The sequence below is a fragment of the Oncorhynchus nerka genome, linkage group LG20, assembly GCF_034236695.1.
Source record: "Oncorhynchus nerka isolate Pitt River linkage group LG20, Oner_Uvic_2.0, whole genome shotgun sequence".
Classification (NCBI taxonomy): domain Eukaryota; kingdom Metazoa; phylum Chordata; class Actinopteri; order Salmoniformes; family Salmonidae; genus Oncorhynchus; species Oncorhynchus nerka.
Window position 1 is genome coordinate 30087873 of NC_088415.1, and position 19283 is coordinate 30107155.

At 42.4% G+C, this 19283-nt stretch overlaps 1 protein-coding gene across 1 annotated transcript in view; it reads left to right on the plus strand.

The window, feature by feature from the left end:
• The first annotated feature begins 11482 nt into the window (after nucleotides 1-11482).
• The window catches only part of epha2b (eph receptor A2 b), a 33116-nt gene continuing 25315 nt past the window's right edge, over nucleotides 11483-19283 (plus strand). Inside the window, exons 1-3 of the mRNA XM_029621997.2 lie at nucleotides 11483-11653; nucleotides 12419-12498; nucleotides 13741-14392. Of these exons, the coding sequence (XP_029477857.1) occupies nucleotides 11572-11653; nucleotides 12419-12498; nucleotides 13741-14392 (814 nt within the window). The 5' untranslated portion in view covers nucleotides 11483-11571. The remainder of the gene's footprint in view (nucleotides 11654-12418; nucleotides 12499-13740; nucleotides 14393-19283) is intronic.

A 19283-nucleotide genomic window follows, 5' to 3' on the forward strand; every position in this document is an offset into this window, starting at 1 on the left:
TCTCACTGATCATCCCTAAAGCCAACACCTCATTTGGCCGCCTTTCGTTCCAGTACTCTGCTGCCTGTGACTGGAACGAACTGCAAAAATCGCTGAAGTTGGAGACTTTTATCTCCCTCACCAACTTCAAACATCAGCTATCCGAGCAGCTAACCGATCGCTGCAGCTGTACATAGTCTATTGGTAAATAGCCCACCCATTTTCACCTACCTCATTCCCATACTGTTTTTATACTGTTTTTTTATTTATTTATTTACTTTTCTGCTATTTTGCACACCAATATCTCTACCTGTACATGACCATCTGATCATTTATCACCCCAGTGTTAATCTGCAAAATTGTATTATTCGCCTACCTCCTCATGCCTTTTGCACACATTGTATATAGACTGCCCATTTTTTTCTACTGTGTTATTGACTTGTTAATTGTTTACTCCATGTGTAACTCTGTGTTGTCTGTTCACACTGCTATGCTTTATCTTGGCCAGGTCGCAGTTGCAAATGAGAACTTGTTCTCAACTAGCCTACCTGGTTAAATAAAGGTGAAATAAAAAAAATAAAAAAATAAAAAAAATGTACCTTTTATTTATTTATTTAAAAATAAAATGTAGGTATTTCTCTTAAAACATTGTTGGTTAAGTGCTGTTAAGTGTTGGAAATGTAAGCATTTCACTGTAAGGTGACATACCTGTTGTATGTGACAAATTACATTTGATTTGATTTGGATCTGGATGCAACAGCAAAATCATAAAGACCTCTTGAAGACTCTTACATGTTCTGTTTATATTGTTGTAGATTTTGTCACATTGGCATTGGAATTGTTTGAACAATAACCTTCGCTGAACCATTCGGAAGAGGTCTAGAGTGGGGGCAGCAGTTGGGCCCTGGAGAGCATTGTGACTCCAAATGATGAATGGGAGGATGTTCACTATTCAGTAAGCTCTTCATTTGGAAGATTAGACCAAAGAGGCCTGTGTTTTACATATCTGGTTGGTGGATACTCTGGGTTGGGAGATTTTAGCGGTATGTCTCGCCTCTCCCTTAACTGTGTGTGGGAGGACTTGATAATAGGGTGGTGTGGAGAGTTCCAGGTCTCGCCTCATTTGGTGCAGCAGCTATATGGAATTGTTTTAAGGTCTTACCAATGATCATTTTGCTGTTTGGTTTAGAATTGTAAAACCCCTTGAAGTATCGAAAACAAATGTGAAAAAAAATATTTGTTGAAATGCATTGAATAACAAATTCACTACACGGAACAACAGATAGTCCCCCAAAAATCAAATGGAAGTTTTTTTCTGAAGTGTCTGTCCTATATTTGAGAGATATAATAAAGATCAGGATTTTTATTTTTGTCATCTTTGTTTAACTAGGCAAGTCAGTTAAGAACAAATTCTTATTTACAATGACGGCCTACAAAAGCCAAACCCAGACGACGCTTGGCCAATTGTGCGACAACCTATGGGACTCCCAATCACAGCCAGTTGTGATACAGCCTGGATTCAAGCAAGAGTGTCTGTAGTGACTTCTCTAGCACTGAGATGCAGTGCCTTAGACCACTGCGCCACTCGGGAACCCAAACATTTATTTTTTTGGACATGTAGTTAACCAATTTAATCAATTTTAGAATTAAGACTGTAACGTAACAAACTGTGGAAAAAGTCAAGGGGTCTAAATACTTTCCGAATGCACTATACTTACATACATTTTTTCAACTGGTACCGGGGGACCTTCAGATGAGTCTTGTGAGGCCTGTGGGCGTCCTAGAGCAAAACAACCCACGTGTACGTGTTTGTGATAGTCTCACCTTTACACAGAGGGGTAATATTAGGTGAAACCGTATTGACTCTACAGACGATTTTGTGAGCAGACCGATTTTCAGGATGTCTCATGGTCTGACAAACACTGCACTAGCTCTGTCACCTTTCAGATGCATACAATGCAAAAAAACAGATACCGCATGTCTATCTTAAATGTATGAATTTTTATGGGGATTATTTTATTATGCTTATTAGATGTCCCCGGGGTCGTGGACATCGACCTTAGGGGGCTAATCCAAGAGCCTAGATAAGAACACAGACAATGTGGAAAGAGACAGATGAGAGGCTGCTTGTGGTAGCAGAAAAATAACAGAAGCAGGAAGTACAAGAGAGCAAAGGTCATGTGTATACATATTTATTCAGTAACACACAAAATGTACAAAATCACACAGCCCAATAGGCCTACTGCTAATACTGCATTTGGTCTCTGACTCAGTCTTTCTAAATCCTGATTTTGGCCGATTTTTCTCAGTAGAACATGGCTATACCTCCATACACTCTTCTATGTACAGTCTAGTACCTCCCAGTCCTCTTTTGTCCCTATTACCTGGTTATAAGAAAAAGGTGTCAGCCCACCCACGGTGCATACTACATGTATGACCCATCCCACACACTTCACAATAAGTGAGCTCACGTCCGGAGGCCTTGTTGTCAGAAAGGTCAATGTTGTCATGCTGACACAATAGAACCAGTGAAAGGATGAGGATCCACCTTTTCCAGCCTCCAGTATTTATTTTTATTTTTTATTTTATTTCACCTTTATTTAACCAGGTAGGCTAGTTGAGAACAAGTTCTCATTTACAACTGCGACCTGGCAAAGATAAAGCAAAGCAGTGCAACACAAACAACAACACAGAGTTACACATGGAATAACAAACATACAGTCAATAATACAATAGAAAAAGTATATATACAGTGTGTGCAAATGAGGTAGGAGAATGAAGGTAAGGCAATAAATAGGTCATAATGGCGAAATAATTACAATATAGCAATTAAACACTGGAGTGATAGATGTGCAGAAGATGAGTTTACAAGTAGAGATATTGGGGTGCAAAGGAGCAAAAAATAAATAAAATAGATAACAGTATGGGGATGAGGTAGTTGGGATGGGCTATTTACAGATAGGCTATGTACAGGTGCAGTGATCTGTGAGTTGCAGAATGGTGTCGTCTGCGTAGAGGTGGGTCAGAGAATCACCAGCAGCAAGAGCGACATCAATGATGTATACAGAGAAAAGAGTCGGCCCGAGGATTGAACCCTGTGGGACCCCTATAGAGACTTCCAGAAGTCCGGACAACAGGCCATCCGATTTGACACACTGAACTCTGTCTGAGAAGTAGTTGGTGAACCAGGCGAGGCAATCATTTGAGAAACCAAGGCTGTTGAGTCTGCCGATAAGAATGCGGTGATTGACAGAGTCGAAAGCCTTGGCCAGGTCGATGAAGACAGCTGCACAGTACAATCTTTTATCGATGGCGGTTATGATATCATTTAGGACCTTGAGCGTGGCTGAGGTGCACCCGTGACTAGATCGGAAACCGGATTGCACAGCGAAGAAGGTACGGTGGGATTCGAAATGGTCGGTGATCTGTTTGTTAACTTGGCTTTCGAAGACCTTAGAAAGGCAGGGTAGGATAGATATCGATCTGTAGCAGTTCGGGTCTAGAGTGTCTCCTCCTTTGAAGAGGGGAATGACCGCGGCAGCTTTCCAATCTTTGGGGATCTCAGACGATACGAAAGAGAGGTTGAACAGGCTAGTAATAGGGTTTGCAACCATTTTGTCGGATAATTTTAGAAAGAGAGGCTCCAGATTGTCTAGCCCGGCTGATTTGAAGGGGTCCAGATTTTGCTATAGGGGTCCAGATTATGCTGCAGTAGTTTATGTGTCGGGGGGCTAGCGTCAGTCTGTTATATCTGGAGTATTTCTCCTGTCTTATCCGGTGTCCTGTGTGAATTTAAACATGCTCCTTCTAATTCTCTCTCTCTTTCTCTCTTTCTCTCTCTTTTCTCTCAGAGGACCTGAGGCCTAGGACCATGCCTCAGGACTACCTGGCCTGATGACTCCTTGCTGTCCCCAGTCCCCAGTCCACCTGGTCATGCTGCTGCTCTAGTTCTGCCTGCGGCTATGGAATCCTGACCTGTTCACTTGACGTGCTACCTTGAACTGGACCCACTGTTTTGGACTCTCTCTCTCTACCACACCTGCTGTCTCTAACTCTGAATGATTGGCTATGAAAAACCAACTGACATTTACTCCTGAGGTGCTGACCTGTTGCACACTCTACAACCACTGTGATTATTATTATCTGACCCTGCTGGTCATCTATGAACGTTTGAACATCTTGGTCATGTTCTGTTATAATCTCCACCCGGCACAGCCAGAAGAGGACTGGCCACCCCTCATAGCCTGGTTCCTCTCTAGGTTTCTTCCTTGGTTCCGACCTTTCTAGGGAATTTTTCCTAGCCACCGTGCTTCTACATCTGCATTGCGTGCTGTTTGGGGTTTTAGGCTGGGTTTCTATACAGCACTTTGTGACATCGGTTGATGTAAAAAGGGCTTTATAAATACATTTGATTGATTGAATATCGAATACAATGCCACAGGAGGAATCATGAAATGGATCAAATAGCTCTAAGGGGTCATAGTACATGTTGTAGAGTAGACTCCTAGGTGGGGACAGGGAGGGAGAGCTCCAGGTATGAATCTTAACCAGATGACTCAGAGTCACCATGAATACATTAAATGTGTCACCATCCGGCTACATCAGCTCCTCTCATCCCAGGCTGAAATTGGATTTTGGGCCATATGTATCAAGGCATCTCAGAATAGAATAGATACTTCACACTGGTTGAATCAACATTATTTCAACGTAATTTGTCAATGTATTATGACGTAGAGTCAACACGGAAAATACACTCAGTGAATCCAGCTGAAAGTTGTGATCCCTTATTGATGTAATTTGTTAAATCCACTTCAATCAGTGTACATGAAGGGGCGGAGACGGTCAACAGTTTCCCATGTGTATCAAGAATGGTCCACCACCCAAAGGACATCCAGCCAACTTGACACAACTGTGGGAAGCATTGTAGTGAACATGGGCCAGCATCCCTGTGGAACGCTTTCGATACCTTGTAGAGTCTATACCCTGACGAATTGAGGCTGTTCTGAGGGCAAAAGGGGGTCCAACTCAATATTAGGAAGGTGTTCCTAATATTTTGGATAGTCGGTGTACACACACACACACACACACACACACACACACACACACACACACACACACACACACACACACACACACACACACAAACACACGGTGATAGGCAGTGCAGCGCCCCTGGCTGGAGAGCAACAGGGGGGAGTAAGAGGGCTAATTTACGATCAGTTCCCCCAAGTCCATGTAACGTTTTCATTGTAAATCTAAAAGGCTAAACCTAAACTAATCCTAGATCAGCACTCCAATTCTGAGACACCTGATTGACATGAATATGCCCCTGAAATACAAGTAATACGCAGATTTATCTGAATTATATGATTTGTCATCACCCCTCTTAGGTTCTTGTTTTCCTCCTCCTGTGTTGCTGTGGAGGGGATGAAATGGGATGTGTCTTTGGGGGAACTTGGGGAAGTGATCTTGTTTTGCACCAGTTTCACTTTTTTTGTTGTAAATAAAATAGTGTATTTGCGGTTTGGAATTTAAGAATTCTGTGCCCCTTCTCTTTTGGCTATAGCCGCTCCAGAATTGAATCCCAATATGCCAGTGACAGTGACAGTGACATTGAGTGTGAGAGAGTGTTATCTGTTGGGTTCTTACTATAGGTAGGAGGTGAAGCAGGATTTACATCACCTTTTTCATTTTGTAACTCAGGATTTTAACTGCATTTTCAACTTCATTGTAACTCAGTGTCTATGGCAAGAAAGCACAGTATTTGAGTGGATAGTGAGAGGGCTATTAGGCCGATGATGCTGTATCTACAGTAAAGCAGAGGGCGAGTGGACTTATGCAATTCTCTATCTATCCATATCTATCAAAATATTCACTGATGATGGATTATAAAGATCAAAGTAAAGGATTATTTCAGGATGAGGTAAAGTGGATGTAAAAAAAACAGATATGTAGGAAGAGGGCACTTTTGAGCAGAATTGAAATTCCCCAAGGAAGGTTTTGTGCAGGGCTCTTCAGAAAATTGTTGGGGTGGCGGTGGGTAGCAGTGAAGGGGTTAGGAAGGGACAGAAACCTTTACTGGACTGTTCAGGCCATCAGTATTTGTTTGTTAGGTCCACTTTGCAGATATGCTGGTTGAAAAGTGCGTGGTGACCACTGTGGCATCAAACACAATTTGCACAGTTTGATTTTCTTCTCACATTGAAAGGTCAAGTGAGTTTTGATATCAACATCACAAGATGCAAGGAATTGACTGTAGAACGTCAGGTATTCATTGAATTAGCTTTGGGGACGATACAAAAACACTCCCACATATCGCCAGGGCTAACTTGCATAACTGTAGATGTAATCATGAAATATTATTGATGTTATTTCACAAAACCAATTCTATCCCTCAAAGCGCTCCCATTCTGATGTGCAGTAAGTACACTGTGGTTTGACCGTGGTTGAGACAATTTTCATTGTCTGGTATTGTCTGGTATTGTTGTCCGATTTTTACATAAATATGTGATTTACACCTTGCAAAATGCACTGGGGCATTTTCCAGACTAAGATCTTTGGACTCCATGCTTGCTTAATCCAACAATCGCATGTTACATAACTGTTTCTCTTCACGTGCTTTCACTGAATCACTGCCGTCTCAGAAGGACACACTTTACATGCCAACCGTTTCACAGACTTTCAGAATTCTGTCTTGTCCTGGAGAAAATATAGGTTTCTCTGTGGTTTGGAACTGGGAGCTGTTGAAAGAGAGCAGACAAGCAGGAACAAGCTTTCTGAGACATGCTGGAGGAGTGACAAGCGTTGATATGAGCTGCCATTCCAGTCAGCTGTCATACACATTACTTTGTTCCCCCAGCACTGTATAACTATCTAAGTCCCATTGACCCTTAGCTTAGCACTCACATGGCTGGGCAACACCTGTTTGTATGCTCACTCCCCTTTCTCCCACACTTGCCTCACTGGAGGTTACGGCTGTATTTGGTCACCTAATTGTTGAAATCTACTATCTGTTTTCACCCGCAGAGCAGCATGAGAAAGTGAATGTGTGTGTGTGTGTTTTTGTGTGTATGTGTATGTGTGTGTGTGTTTCCTGATATGTTAAGACTATGGAAACATCACTGCTTTAAAACCACCTCCCCTGGTGACCAAGAAGATGGCAGCTGTATGGCACCACCCGTGTGTCTGTAAACAGGGACACTAATTGATATCTCCTCATATGCAGGTTCTAGCCACACACACTCCCTACATCCTCCTGGGTAACTATAGCCTTATTTGGCACTGAAACTATTATATACAGTACAGTACACAAGCCTTTGTTATGATGAGATGATTAGATGACATCGTTGAAAGGCCTACTGTATAAGAACACCACTTATCTCAATCAAAAAGGCTCTGAAACATTTTCCCTTTGAGCAGTGATTGTTTAATAATCTTTCCAAGTAACAATGTAAGCCTGATTTATGAAGCTACATTTTTACCAACCCTGCTTCTCCTGGTCTACTTAAGGCAAATTGCTGGTGAGCAAAAGTACCACATTCCTACACAACAACAACTATCAACACTTTGTGAAATTCTTACTTTTGGTAACAGTCTTGCGTGTATGTATGCACACACACACACAGGCATACACACACACTTTATATAGTTGTCCTAACACTTTCATTGGCACAACCCCCCTTCTTTGCCAGGAAGTGGGGGCCGGTAACATATGGAGGCGGGTCAGACATGCTTCACATGCCTACCTCAGCAAACCGCAGACCACCATAGGTCTGCAGGGGCAACTACAAGAACAGGTGCTGCCTAACAGCATGACATCACTGATCAGCATCGTCAACCATTTTGCCTGGAAACCCCCTGAAGAACCTGGCACTTCTCTACTACATCTCTCTCTCTCTTTCCTTTTCTCACTTTCTTTTAATTATTTCTTTATGTTTATCTTTCTCTTCCTCATTCCCTCTCTCTTGCTCTCTCTCACTCTCTCTCTGTCACACAGACACAGACACACACACACAAACACACACATAGACCTGATCGAGTCATCTAAAAAAGTTTAGGTCATTTGGAACAAAATCAACAGGTGGCTATCAATGGGCACCCCTCATGCCTCTCTTCCGCCCTAAGCCCTCGGGGGTCCATCTCACACATTCTGGATGCGCTTTCTCCGGTACACTTCCTTCAAGGCATTGTCTTGAATGTATTCTGACCCCAGTAGTGTCATTTGATATCGAGGAGGTACGCATGGCCTCAGGATCAGCTCATTCTACTTGGGTGAGCAAATACAACATCTGCTCTCACTAGCCCTCTCTAGCGTGACCTGTGTCTCCAATAAAAAGGGAGGCAACGAATATGAGTGTGTTCCAGCTCAGGGCATCGGAATGTTGTGATAATGACTGAATTAATATATAGCGCCTATTCACTTCAGCCCAGGGGGATGGATGATCTGTAATTTCCAAAGAGGAGTTCATTTAGATGAGATTTCTGAATAACTTTGTTGTTGTGTCATGATTCTCAGATTCTCGCACAAGATTAGAGAACTTTGAATATGAGAGAGAGCTCCTTGTTACAGGTGTGTAGATACACTTAGTGTACAAAACATTAAGAACACCTTCCTAATATTGATTTTCACACCCTTTTGCCTTCAGAACAGCCTATATTTGTCAGGACATGGACTCTACAAGGTGTTGAAAGCGTTCCACAGGGATGCTGGCCCATGTTGACTCCAATGCTTCCCCCCATTGTGCCAAGAATATTTTGTCTTGCCCATTTACCCTCTGAATGGCACACACACACAATCCATGTCTCAATTGTCACAAGGCTTCAAGATCCTTCTTTAACCCGTCTCGTCATCTACACAGATTAAGGTATCATAGCTTTCCTACCTGAATTAACCTGGTCAGTCTATGTCATGGAAAGAGCACAATGTTTTGTACACAGTGTATTTCAGTATAATACTGATTGCTATGTATTGGGTTTGTTGACATATGGATTGTAAAAACCTATGCCATCCTTTCCTCTCTATTCAGAGCATGAGTGTTTTCCAGTCCCAGACTTTCATAACGCAAAACTGACCTTAGATCAGTCTCTTCAAGGAACTTGACCCTACTCCATGCCCTCCCCCCCTCCCCCAGTATAGAATTGTGTAGTATACTGTAGAATACTGTAGTATTCTTTCTTTTTTTTTAACAGCACTGTAGTAAGTACTACAGAAATGTCCGCAAAAACACAACATTTATTTTACTCTAGTAAATACTACAGTATGTAATTTGAAAAAACCCTGCCCATTCCCCTTCCAAATCCCAAGTTGTGCCACCCATAAGTTAGAAACCTACACGCCAAGTATAGACCATATATTGTGTTCCCTGTGGTTATAGAAAAGAGCAGAAGCTCTGAACTCCCTTTTCAGAACCCAGACCTACATACTTACTTACTTACCTATCTACCTTCCTACTTACTTACCTACCTACAGGTTATGGAACATTTATAGTATTGTAGTATTTTTTTGTATTTCTGTAAATACCACATTATACTACAGTCACTACTACAGTAAATTCAGCAACAACACTGCAGTGAATACTACAGTATTCCTACCATAGTATACAGTACACTGTAGTATTTTTTCAAGTGGGATCTTTCTGAATAGTGTAGTATATTGCTGGGATGATAGTGTTCAATCCCGACTCACCCTGCCAGCCTTTAGCTACCCCACAGATAGTTTGCTCAGCACTTTGCACTTTGGTATCATTGTATAAAAAAAAAATCTTGACTACTTAGGAACCGAATATTTGTAAGTCTGACAGGCAGTGGAGAACAGTGCTGTATACAGAGCCAAAAACAGGTATAACATAGGCCCAAATCAACAGTGTCATGTGTTTGGTATCATCTGTAGGGTATTGGGGGGTAATCAGACTAACAGATGAGGCTCTCACACATGCTCTCTTGGTCGGTCCACACTTTCTGGGTAACAATCGGCCTGCTGTCCCCCCCACTCTGATGCTGCTGAGTTGAGTTACTACACCTGTGCTTGGCAGCTCTCCCAACCAAGTCAGCCCCCTTGAACTCCCTTCACTGGGGGACAGCAGGCCCATTGTTACCCAGCCCCAACAACACACAGCAGCAGCAGTAGAAAGTGTGGACCGACCAAGGGAGCATGTGTGAGAGCCTCATCTGGTAGTCTGATTACCCCCCAATACCCTACAGATTTGTAGCATTGGCAGGTAGCCTAGTGGTTAGAGCGTTGGGCCAGTAACCGAAAGGTTGCTAGATTGAATCTCCGAGCTGACAAGGTAAAAATCTGCCGTTCTGCCCCTGAACAAGGCAGCTAACCGAACCCACTGTTCCTAGGCCGTCATTGTAAATAAGAATTTGTCCTTAACTGACTCGCCTAGTTAAATCAAGGTTAAATAAAAAAATCTACAGATGTCATAAATAAGCTAACTTTGATCAATTCTTTCTAATTATGCTTTTAGATACAAATGTCAAATATATGCCAACAATCCTTCCTGCAAAGGACTATTCCATGGATTACATTTTGCGAAAATTCCCAAAACTATTGTCTTTTTTGTCTGGGTTTCATGAGGAATCACTCTTATGTGGCATTTCATAAGGCTCCAGGCATTCTCCCTGGTGTGAGAGGGGCTTTATAATACCAGAGCCCCGGGGTAAGAGGAGGTCGGATGGGGAGGTCGGATTCGCACATGGCTGGGGCCCGTCTGCCGGGGAAACAGAGAGAAGCCCAATCTTTCCCACAGAGTTGGGCCCACAGGTGTGACCCATGCAAAATCAATGCCATACTGTATTGTAATAATTTATTGCGAAGACAGCGCAATCAATGGTACCAAGACAATCAAGAAAATCTAACAGGTTGACAAAATATTCAGGAGGTTTTTAGTGAAAACTTCAAGATACAGATAAGCATTCATAAATCACATAGTTACACTGTACAACAAATAATGAAGGTTGACTGGGATGACTCTCAAATTAATTTGCGAAAGAGTTGCTAGGTGATGGATTATTTAATTCACTATGTTCATACTCATACCAGCACACCCTCCTACTCCCCATTCTCCCACATCTCTATCTTTCCCATTGAAAATGCAGATGTATCCCTTCACTTATATTCATCAAGAGTATGGTATTTCAAATTCTAAAGCCAATTAGTACAATTATTTGCCATTTTATTTCTCTTGACTATGGATTCAGTTGTCTTTGCTTCAGATTCGAGATTATATGAATACGATAATAATGTGATTGATAAACTTGTATCATGAGTTTCATGCAGAATTCTCTCTTCTTTATTTTTGTACACAAAAAAAAAGAATAATAAAAAGGTAAATAGGCCAACATTGTATTGATATCTGCTTCTCTTGTCGCTAAGGTAAATGGCTGAGGCCATCAAAACCATAATGCCAATGTCACTTTCCTCTTTGCCACACCCCCTCCTTTATGGAATTGATTACATTCTAACAGGCGGAGTTGGTGACGTCCTCATTTGTGAATGAGGCTTTCGCGAGCTCACGGTTCAGTTGAGCAACTGATGAGAGCGTGGAAGGGTCCCAACCAAGCTTAGAAATAAGAAGAAAACAAACTCAAATGGATTCCCGTGGAATTAAGCGCTTGTTGTTTTCCTATGTATTAATTAACGGTATATTTATTACACTGCAAACTAAAGAAGGTAAGCGAAAGTCTTGACTACTTTTCAAACTTTGGTAACTATATGAAATCAAAATGTTTCTTGTTGCAAGAAGTATATCCTGCTCTGTTCAGGTTGTGGGACCACGAAGAAGTGGATGTTTAAAGCACAGGGCAAGAACATGGGCTATTGATACAATGTCGCAACTTGTAGAAGTTTTTAAGTTTGTTGATTTTGACCAGAAACCGTTTTAATGCAATCCTTTATACTTTATTAGATCAAGTTTCGCCCGTATTCGATTTGGTATCTATGCTGATCTCTTTATCAAGATGAGGGTGTGTTGAGAGCAGTCTTGCTACGTTATAGAGTGCCACTACCTGTTGGTATTTTGAACTTTTATATTGTCTCTAGATCAGTAAGATATTGTGAACATATTAAATATAACAATATAAAATGAATAATTATCTGCATGGTTGGGCTGAACCTTCATGCCTGGAACCACTTATTGCGCAGCAAAGTTGAATGATGAGAAAGTTAGGATATTCCATCTCAAGTTAATGATTACACCCTAAGCTTCCTTTTAAATTGTAAAAGTCACTAACATAGACCTATGTTTGAACCTCACTTGAGGAAGTGTAGGGGATTTAGACAATTACTATTCTTGGGGTAAGATATTAGAGTTCAAATGATAATAGCTAATAGAAAGAAGCTAATTAACTTCAAAATGTACATGTCCCAGCTTTCTGTGGTAAGTCAATCACATTTTAGTAGGTTAAGACATAATTGATTGAATTTTCCCCTCTGCAGAGGTGCTGTTGGATATGAGGGCATCAGGGAGTGAGCTAGGCTGGCTGACCTGGCCCTATGAACAAGGATCCAAGCAAGGGGTCAGTATCCATCTATTCTTTCCATTGCCCTGTCTCTGTACTTTTCTCTTTGGGTAAGTATGGATGGGGTAGCACATAATATGCCATGTCTGACTTTCTTACCTTCACACAACTTTAACAACTCTTATTTTCCAGGATCTACTTTTCTGGGTGCTATAACTTGGTGCTCATGTATAAACATTACTAAAAGTGTAATGTTCAAGTTGAATATGTGAAAGGGTCACATTATTCTAGTGGGGGTTGGGTTTTAGATGGCAGCATGTCAGGACTATTCCAAGGGAGAGAATGTAGCTATAGCAAGTGTGGTAGAGAATACTTGTGGTTTTAAGTCCCTCATCTCAGAATTGTATGTAAGGGTGCAATTGACCTAAAGTTTGGAGCATATAGTGCTTTTTGGGAAATGTAGATGTAGTGAGTTAAGATGGCTTTCATTTTCTCATAAGGAGAAAATGTTGTCTTTCGTCACAGTAAAACACAACAGATTATTGTTTTTTGCTATCGTGTGCTTTTGTGTAGTATGTGTGCTTGGGTCCCATTTAGTTTCATTTACATTTGAGTGGTCATTCACGTTTGACTCTCCCTTGTTCAGTAGTGTTATGGAGGCGCTCTCTCTCCTGTTGCATGCTCCCGTTCATGTGATGCCACACAGTCAGCCAACAAAGCACATTCCTTTAATTAATAGCAGTGGTAACATGCAGAGAGAACCCCTGTGTGGACACATGTATTTCAGCAGCTACTATTAAGCTGAACGTTGAAGACTTCTCACTAAAATGTCTAACTTCTGTGACAGCAAGAGTTGGTGTAAGTCGCTCTGGATAAGAGCGTCTGCTAAATGACTTAAATGTAAATGTAAATGTTGCATGGATCAACATATGTTGTATAAGATGTTGACAGACCTCAGTGTTAATTCAATGGCATTGTCAAAATCAGCTGGCTTCAATCCTTTGATAAGGCCTAGTCTTTTCTCGCCACTCTTATATCTTAATATGTTCCTTTGGGGTCTCCCTCACTCTCTCACACGCTTTCCCTTTGTCTCCAGGGTTCAAATTACAGGAGTGCTGGGGGTCTTGCAACTCGTATAACAAATTAAGGCACACCATTAGCATTTAAGATGTCAACATGGGCAGTTGGGCACCCCCCATAACCATTGAACATTTTAACTTTTTTCCAGCCCACTCTTAGTCATGTATCGCCAGAGTCAGTATGTGACTGGAGTCCTGATGGTCTATCTGTGTGTTTCAGTGGGAGGTGGTCCAGAGGAGTCTGAATGGCTCCCAGTTGTACACCTACTCTGTGTGTAATGTGGGTGAGCATGAGCAGGACAACTGGCTGCGCACCACCTTCATCCAGCGCCGCCCATCAGCCTCTCGCGTCTTCGTGGAGCTGCAATTCATTGTGCGTGACTGCAACTCATTCGACGGCTCCTCGCTCACCTGCAAGGAGACCTTCAACCTGTTCTCCTCTGAGTCGGACGCCGACATCGGCACCAGCTTCCGCAAGGGCCAGTTCAAGAAGGTGGCCACCATCGCGCCGGACGAGATCACCAGCCGCAACGAGCTGCGCATCAACACAGAGACGCGGGTGGTGGAGAGCCTCAGCAGGAAAGGCTTCTACCTGGCCTTCCAGGACATTGGGGCCTGCATGGCGCTGCTCTCTGTCAGGGTCTACTACAAGACCTGCCCGGCCACCATCAAGAGCCTCGCAGCCTTCCCTGAGACCGTGGCGGGTGGGGGGGTGAACCAGGCCCTGAGGGAAGTAGCGGGGGCCTGCGTGGAGAACGCGGTGAGTGAGGAGTCGCCCCGCATCTACTGCACGATGGACGGAGAGTGGGTGGTGCCTGTTGGACAGTGCCAATGCATGCCCGGCTACGAGGCCGTCAACGACACATGTCGAGGTAAGGTATAATGTTCCTGTGTTCTCTTGGCTCACTGACAGCTGGGCATTCTGAGTGCTGGCCTCTAGCATCATGGACTCTAATACTGTGTTTGCCCGTGCGTGTGTGAGCTGACGTGAGTCTCATAGAGGTATTTAGCAGAAGGTGTTTACCATTTGTGTTATAAAACATGCATGTCACTACATTATCCCTGACCTTGAACCCAAACTACAATGTAGAAACATTGTAACAAAATTCAGCTACTCTTAGGCCATGCATGTGATATCAAATGTATCAAGATAAAAGTACTTTTTATTAAACTTTTAAGTCAAACATTTTCCTCTTAACTGAAACGGGTTTGTGAGGTACCCAGTTTTGGTAGTAGCCATGCTTATCAGGACCTCTGGCCCTCGTAAGCTAGTTTCCTACTAATTTGTCATTCATTCTCTTTTCTAAGATACTCATAGGTAGTCTTACCGTCACTCAACCCCTGGGCTTTGTAGTTACATTGCAACCATGTTGCATTCAAGTCCTCATCAGAGGCCCTCTAGTCTACATTCTTCTGAGTCCTGACTAAATGACAGATGTTGATCAAAGATGTGAGGTTCACAAGTCAAACTCGGAAACTATATTGGTGATGAATTTACTTCTTCTAGGTGGCAGGGGAGGAGGAGGAGGAGGAGGAGGGACCCCCCCCCCCCCTGGTTGTCTCTGACTTTGTTGGTTACATGCATCAGAGAAATATGCATTCCTTAAGCCATTGGGCATGCTCTCTCTCTGTTCTTCACTCTCTCCTTCACATTCCACTTTTCACTCTATCTCAGAGCTGCTGTGAGAGATGAGGTTTCAACATTTGAGGGTTTTGTGTGGTACTACAGCAGGGTGTGTGAGAGAGTGTTTGCATGCTCAGGCCTGTTGGGAGCTGTTCTGTGATAGAGCACCACAAAAATATCATCACCTGAACACGAGGCATGTTGCTGCACCACTGATTTTGGAACACACACACACATTTTCTTAGCTTCCCCTCCATTGGTAATGGATATTTCCTGTCATTTTATTTCTGTCAGGGCATAGTTTTAGATGAAAGGATAGTGGGGTGGGTGAGTGAGAAACACTTGCACACAGAGACTGAGGAAGGTTGTGATAAAAATTTGAGGAATGGAATGTAAAGGTAGAACAGTGAGGTGCAGTGTTGAGCTGTAGGCACTGGCTCCCCTCGTCCTCCCCTTCTCCACTGCATTCCTCTTCAATTTACTGAGGAACCTCCCAGATTACTGCAGGTCTGAGGAATTCCTTAGGGAGGACTCCTGCAATGCATCCCAAATGGCACCATATCTAATATAGTGCACTACTTTTGACCACAGCCCTATACATGGGGAATAGAATGCCATTTGGAGTGTACTCCATCTTACAGGACAATGAATTGAAGTGATGGATTGAGAAAGGGAGTGGATAGCATCAGATGTATATATTAATTCCATGTGAAGTTGAATACAGACAGCTACAGTGTAAGTTGAATGAGCTTGGCATTTTGAGTTGAAAAAAATCATGGATACAACCATGCATGCAGTACACACACATACAAACACGCAAGCAAGCCTACGTATGCATACACACACACACATGCACGTACCCCCCCCCCCCCGCCCCCCTTTCCCCCATGCTGTGTGTTCCAGTTGACTCACTGTTGACATTGACACAGTTTTCCTCCTTTAAAAAGAACGCCCTTCCTTACACAATCTTCGCTGGCACAAAGTACACATACCTTGTGTTACCACAGAAAGATAAACATCTGGCCCAGCTGCTCCTTGGATTGTGTCGAGCTGTCCATGCCCACACCCTGTCACCCACAGTAAAGCCGTGTGCACACTCATCCCGGAGCTGGGCAAATATGACTTAGGACCAGCTATATGCGTTCCAAATTGCACCCTATGGTCAAAAGTAGAGCACTATATTGTGAATTGGGACGCACACTCCGTTTCCAAATGCTTGTGTATACACTCAGTCAATGTTGGGTTCTTTTTTTTAGAATACTTTCTGTAGGAAAAATCCTGATAGAACCAGTAAATGAGTACTGGTAAGGTTATTTTCTCCCAAAGGAGGAGTTCCCTTTTCCAGTAATCTAGGCCTAGTTTTCCTCCCCCCTAAAGTGATGTCAAGTTAAACTGTCGGTGACACTGAAGCTGAATGACTGTGCCTTCCATGTGGTGAGTGATTTGTGTGGGTAGTAAATTACTTGGGTGTGTGTTTTATGTGCAGTAACTACTGGTACTGCCTGCATCTTTGTCTTCCTGATAAGATAAGAGTATCTTAAATAAGACGTCTCAGTCATTCTTATTCCCTTGTCTGTTCCTACTAGCACTGACTTTGCTAATAGCTACTTTGAGGAAAAGTTTACCTACTACAACTGTGATATGTGGTTCTCTCACCTAGCCATCTTAAGATGAATGCTCTAAATGTAATGTAAAATCCTGCCTCCGTATTTATTTAGCTCCTTCTGTTTTTTCTTTCTTTCCCCCTCATTCATTTGCACTCTCTACATATATTTTATTGCTCCCAGGCTCTACCACCCCCCCCCCCTTTCACATCTCCATTTTGAAACTCTCCTGTGAGTTTATGATCATAATCAACATCATTACTGAGTTTTTATTGTAACCAGCTACAAGATGACCACATTCCTTCTTGTTTTTCTATTTCTCTCTGAATTATGGTTTTATTATGGTTGGCTAGTGTGCAGGACCTGAATGTGACACTATTTGAATCGCAACATCCCGTTTCACACGACCCATATGTGACTGACTATTTAGACTTTGCTCTGTTCTGTGTATACTAGTAAATAAATAAGTATTCTTGCTTATTTGACAACTGTCTCTTAAAACGATAAACAGACCTTACATTTGAACAGTATTCCCTATATGTATCCCACAGTTTTGGGTGGATACATTTACATGCAGCAAAAAACTGTTGCCATTCTTCACATATTGACCCAGAAACATAATCCTGATAAAATGTGAACTGAAATATTTTAATGTTCTGAATATGTTTATTGGGATTACAGCCTTGATATATGACACAGACGATTCAGTGAATACGTGACAAAATGAGAGGATTCACCCCAGTTTACTCCCCGGAGAGTCATTATGAAGAAGACCAGCGCAATTGTTATTTTGGTGCAACATAATATCAGCAGTGCAGTCTCTGTTGCTGGAGCCAAGGAAGGAAACCTCTCTGGGAACCTCTCTGACTGGTTTGTTGTGACATTTCGTTCCTGATCAGATTGGGTGCATACACCTACAGTGTTACATACACTTTATGTCCCTCCTTGCGATCCATAGCTTAAGTCATCATTATGGATACTGTGGATTTACTAGGCCTATGATCACATTGTGTTCATAGTCCAATAAATCATTAAGGACCTTATCAGACTAGTTTTGCACTTTCAGCATGCTCATATCAAAGCACATTTCTTTCTTACCCTTTGGAAATGGGGAATGGGGAAGTTTCGGGAGATTGACTGCGATTACTTTTAATGTGATTCTGTGATCTTGTGCCAAGTTGATGTTGACCTCTCACATGGAGGTTCAGAGCGTGGGCTAGAAAATGGAGGGACTGAGTAAATTTCCTCTCGACACTATCATGTTGAATTTTGTGCCCATTATAATTCAATGAAATCTATAAGAGATGACAGGAAACAGAGTAGTGGCCAATATTTATCTAAATTGTGCATTTCATAATGTTTTACTGATTTTTGAATAGATTTAGCAAGTTTAGCCTTTTGCTTTAGAATTCATTCAATAGGCCTGTATGTTGTGGTTGCAATGTCGTATGTCAAATCCTATTACTTTTCTGATCCAGACATACATTTCATAAGTAAATAAGGGTTATGGTTAGAAACTCGTAGGAAGCATTTAATATGGCATAATATCATTGGCTAGTCATGAGGATGAGCAAAGATGGCTCTTCTCTGGGCATATGTAGACTAAAGAGATTCCTACTTTCTGGTATGGCTGACAACAGCAGAGTAACTTGAACAAAACACAGAGCAATAAACTTTTTGGTGTCTGTGTTCTCATACAAAGACATTTGTGCCATTTATTCTAACAGTATCCAGACATACAATTACTCCTAGGTGGCATGTAGCTCCATTTCCCCCTATGTTGGTACTTTGCTGAAAAGGTATTCCGGGGCATGTTTTTGGTGCATATTTCCTCTGTATGGCATTCCTGTGCAACGTGGTTGGGCTGTGGAGATTTGTGTATTGTGCTGCCGGTGTGAGCTCAGCACTTTCCGTCCCCCCACCGGACAGGACGGGCTCCAACGGAAACCGGACGCCACCTAATCCTCAACCACTCTCCAACCTGTTGGCTCAGGGCTTTCCATTGTTGCGCTGCAGTCAGTCCCCCCCCCTTTCACTCCTTTGGTTTTTGTGGCCCACTGATAAGTCATTTTGTTTATTGGTTCATTAATTTGGCCTCTTAACAGGAAGCAGACACGTTGGAATCCAGCTTGCGTGGCCACCTGGATATCTGGCCTTGACTTTTAGGAAAGGCAAAGGAAGTGTGTCCTAGATGACTGTGGTGGCTGTTGTTGGGCAGTGTAGTCGAAGGACAGGACATAAATGGAAAGGAAAGAAGAATATTATTTAATCAGACCATGACATCTATTTTGTGTTGGACCTATTTGTTGGTTTGTGTGATGGTTGTTTTAATGCATGCATTTCTGCTTTCTCACTGTTTGTACCCCTCTCTCATTCCCATTTGCACTCTCACTTCCTCTGTGAGCAGCACAAGGGAAGAGGAGTGTGAAGAAAAAGGTATTAAGGAATTTATTGTGTTCGTTGACAACCAGATGAAAGTCTAAGTGGAATTGTAAAACAGATGTAATTCACTTACAGCTGCTCCATCGGTCAGCT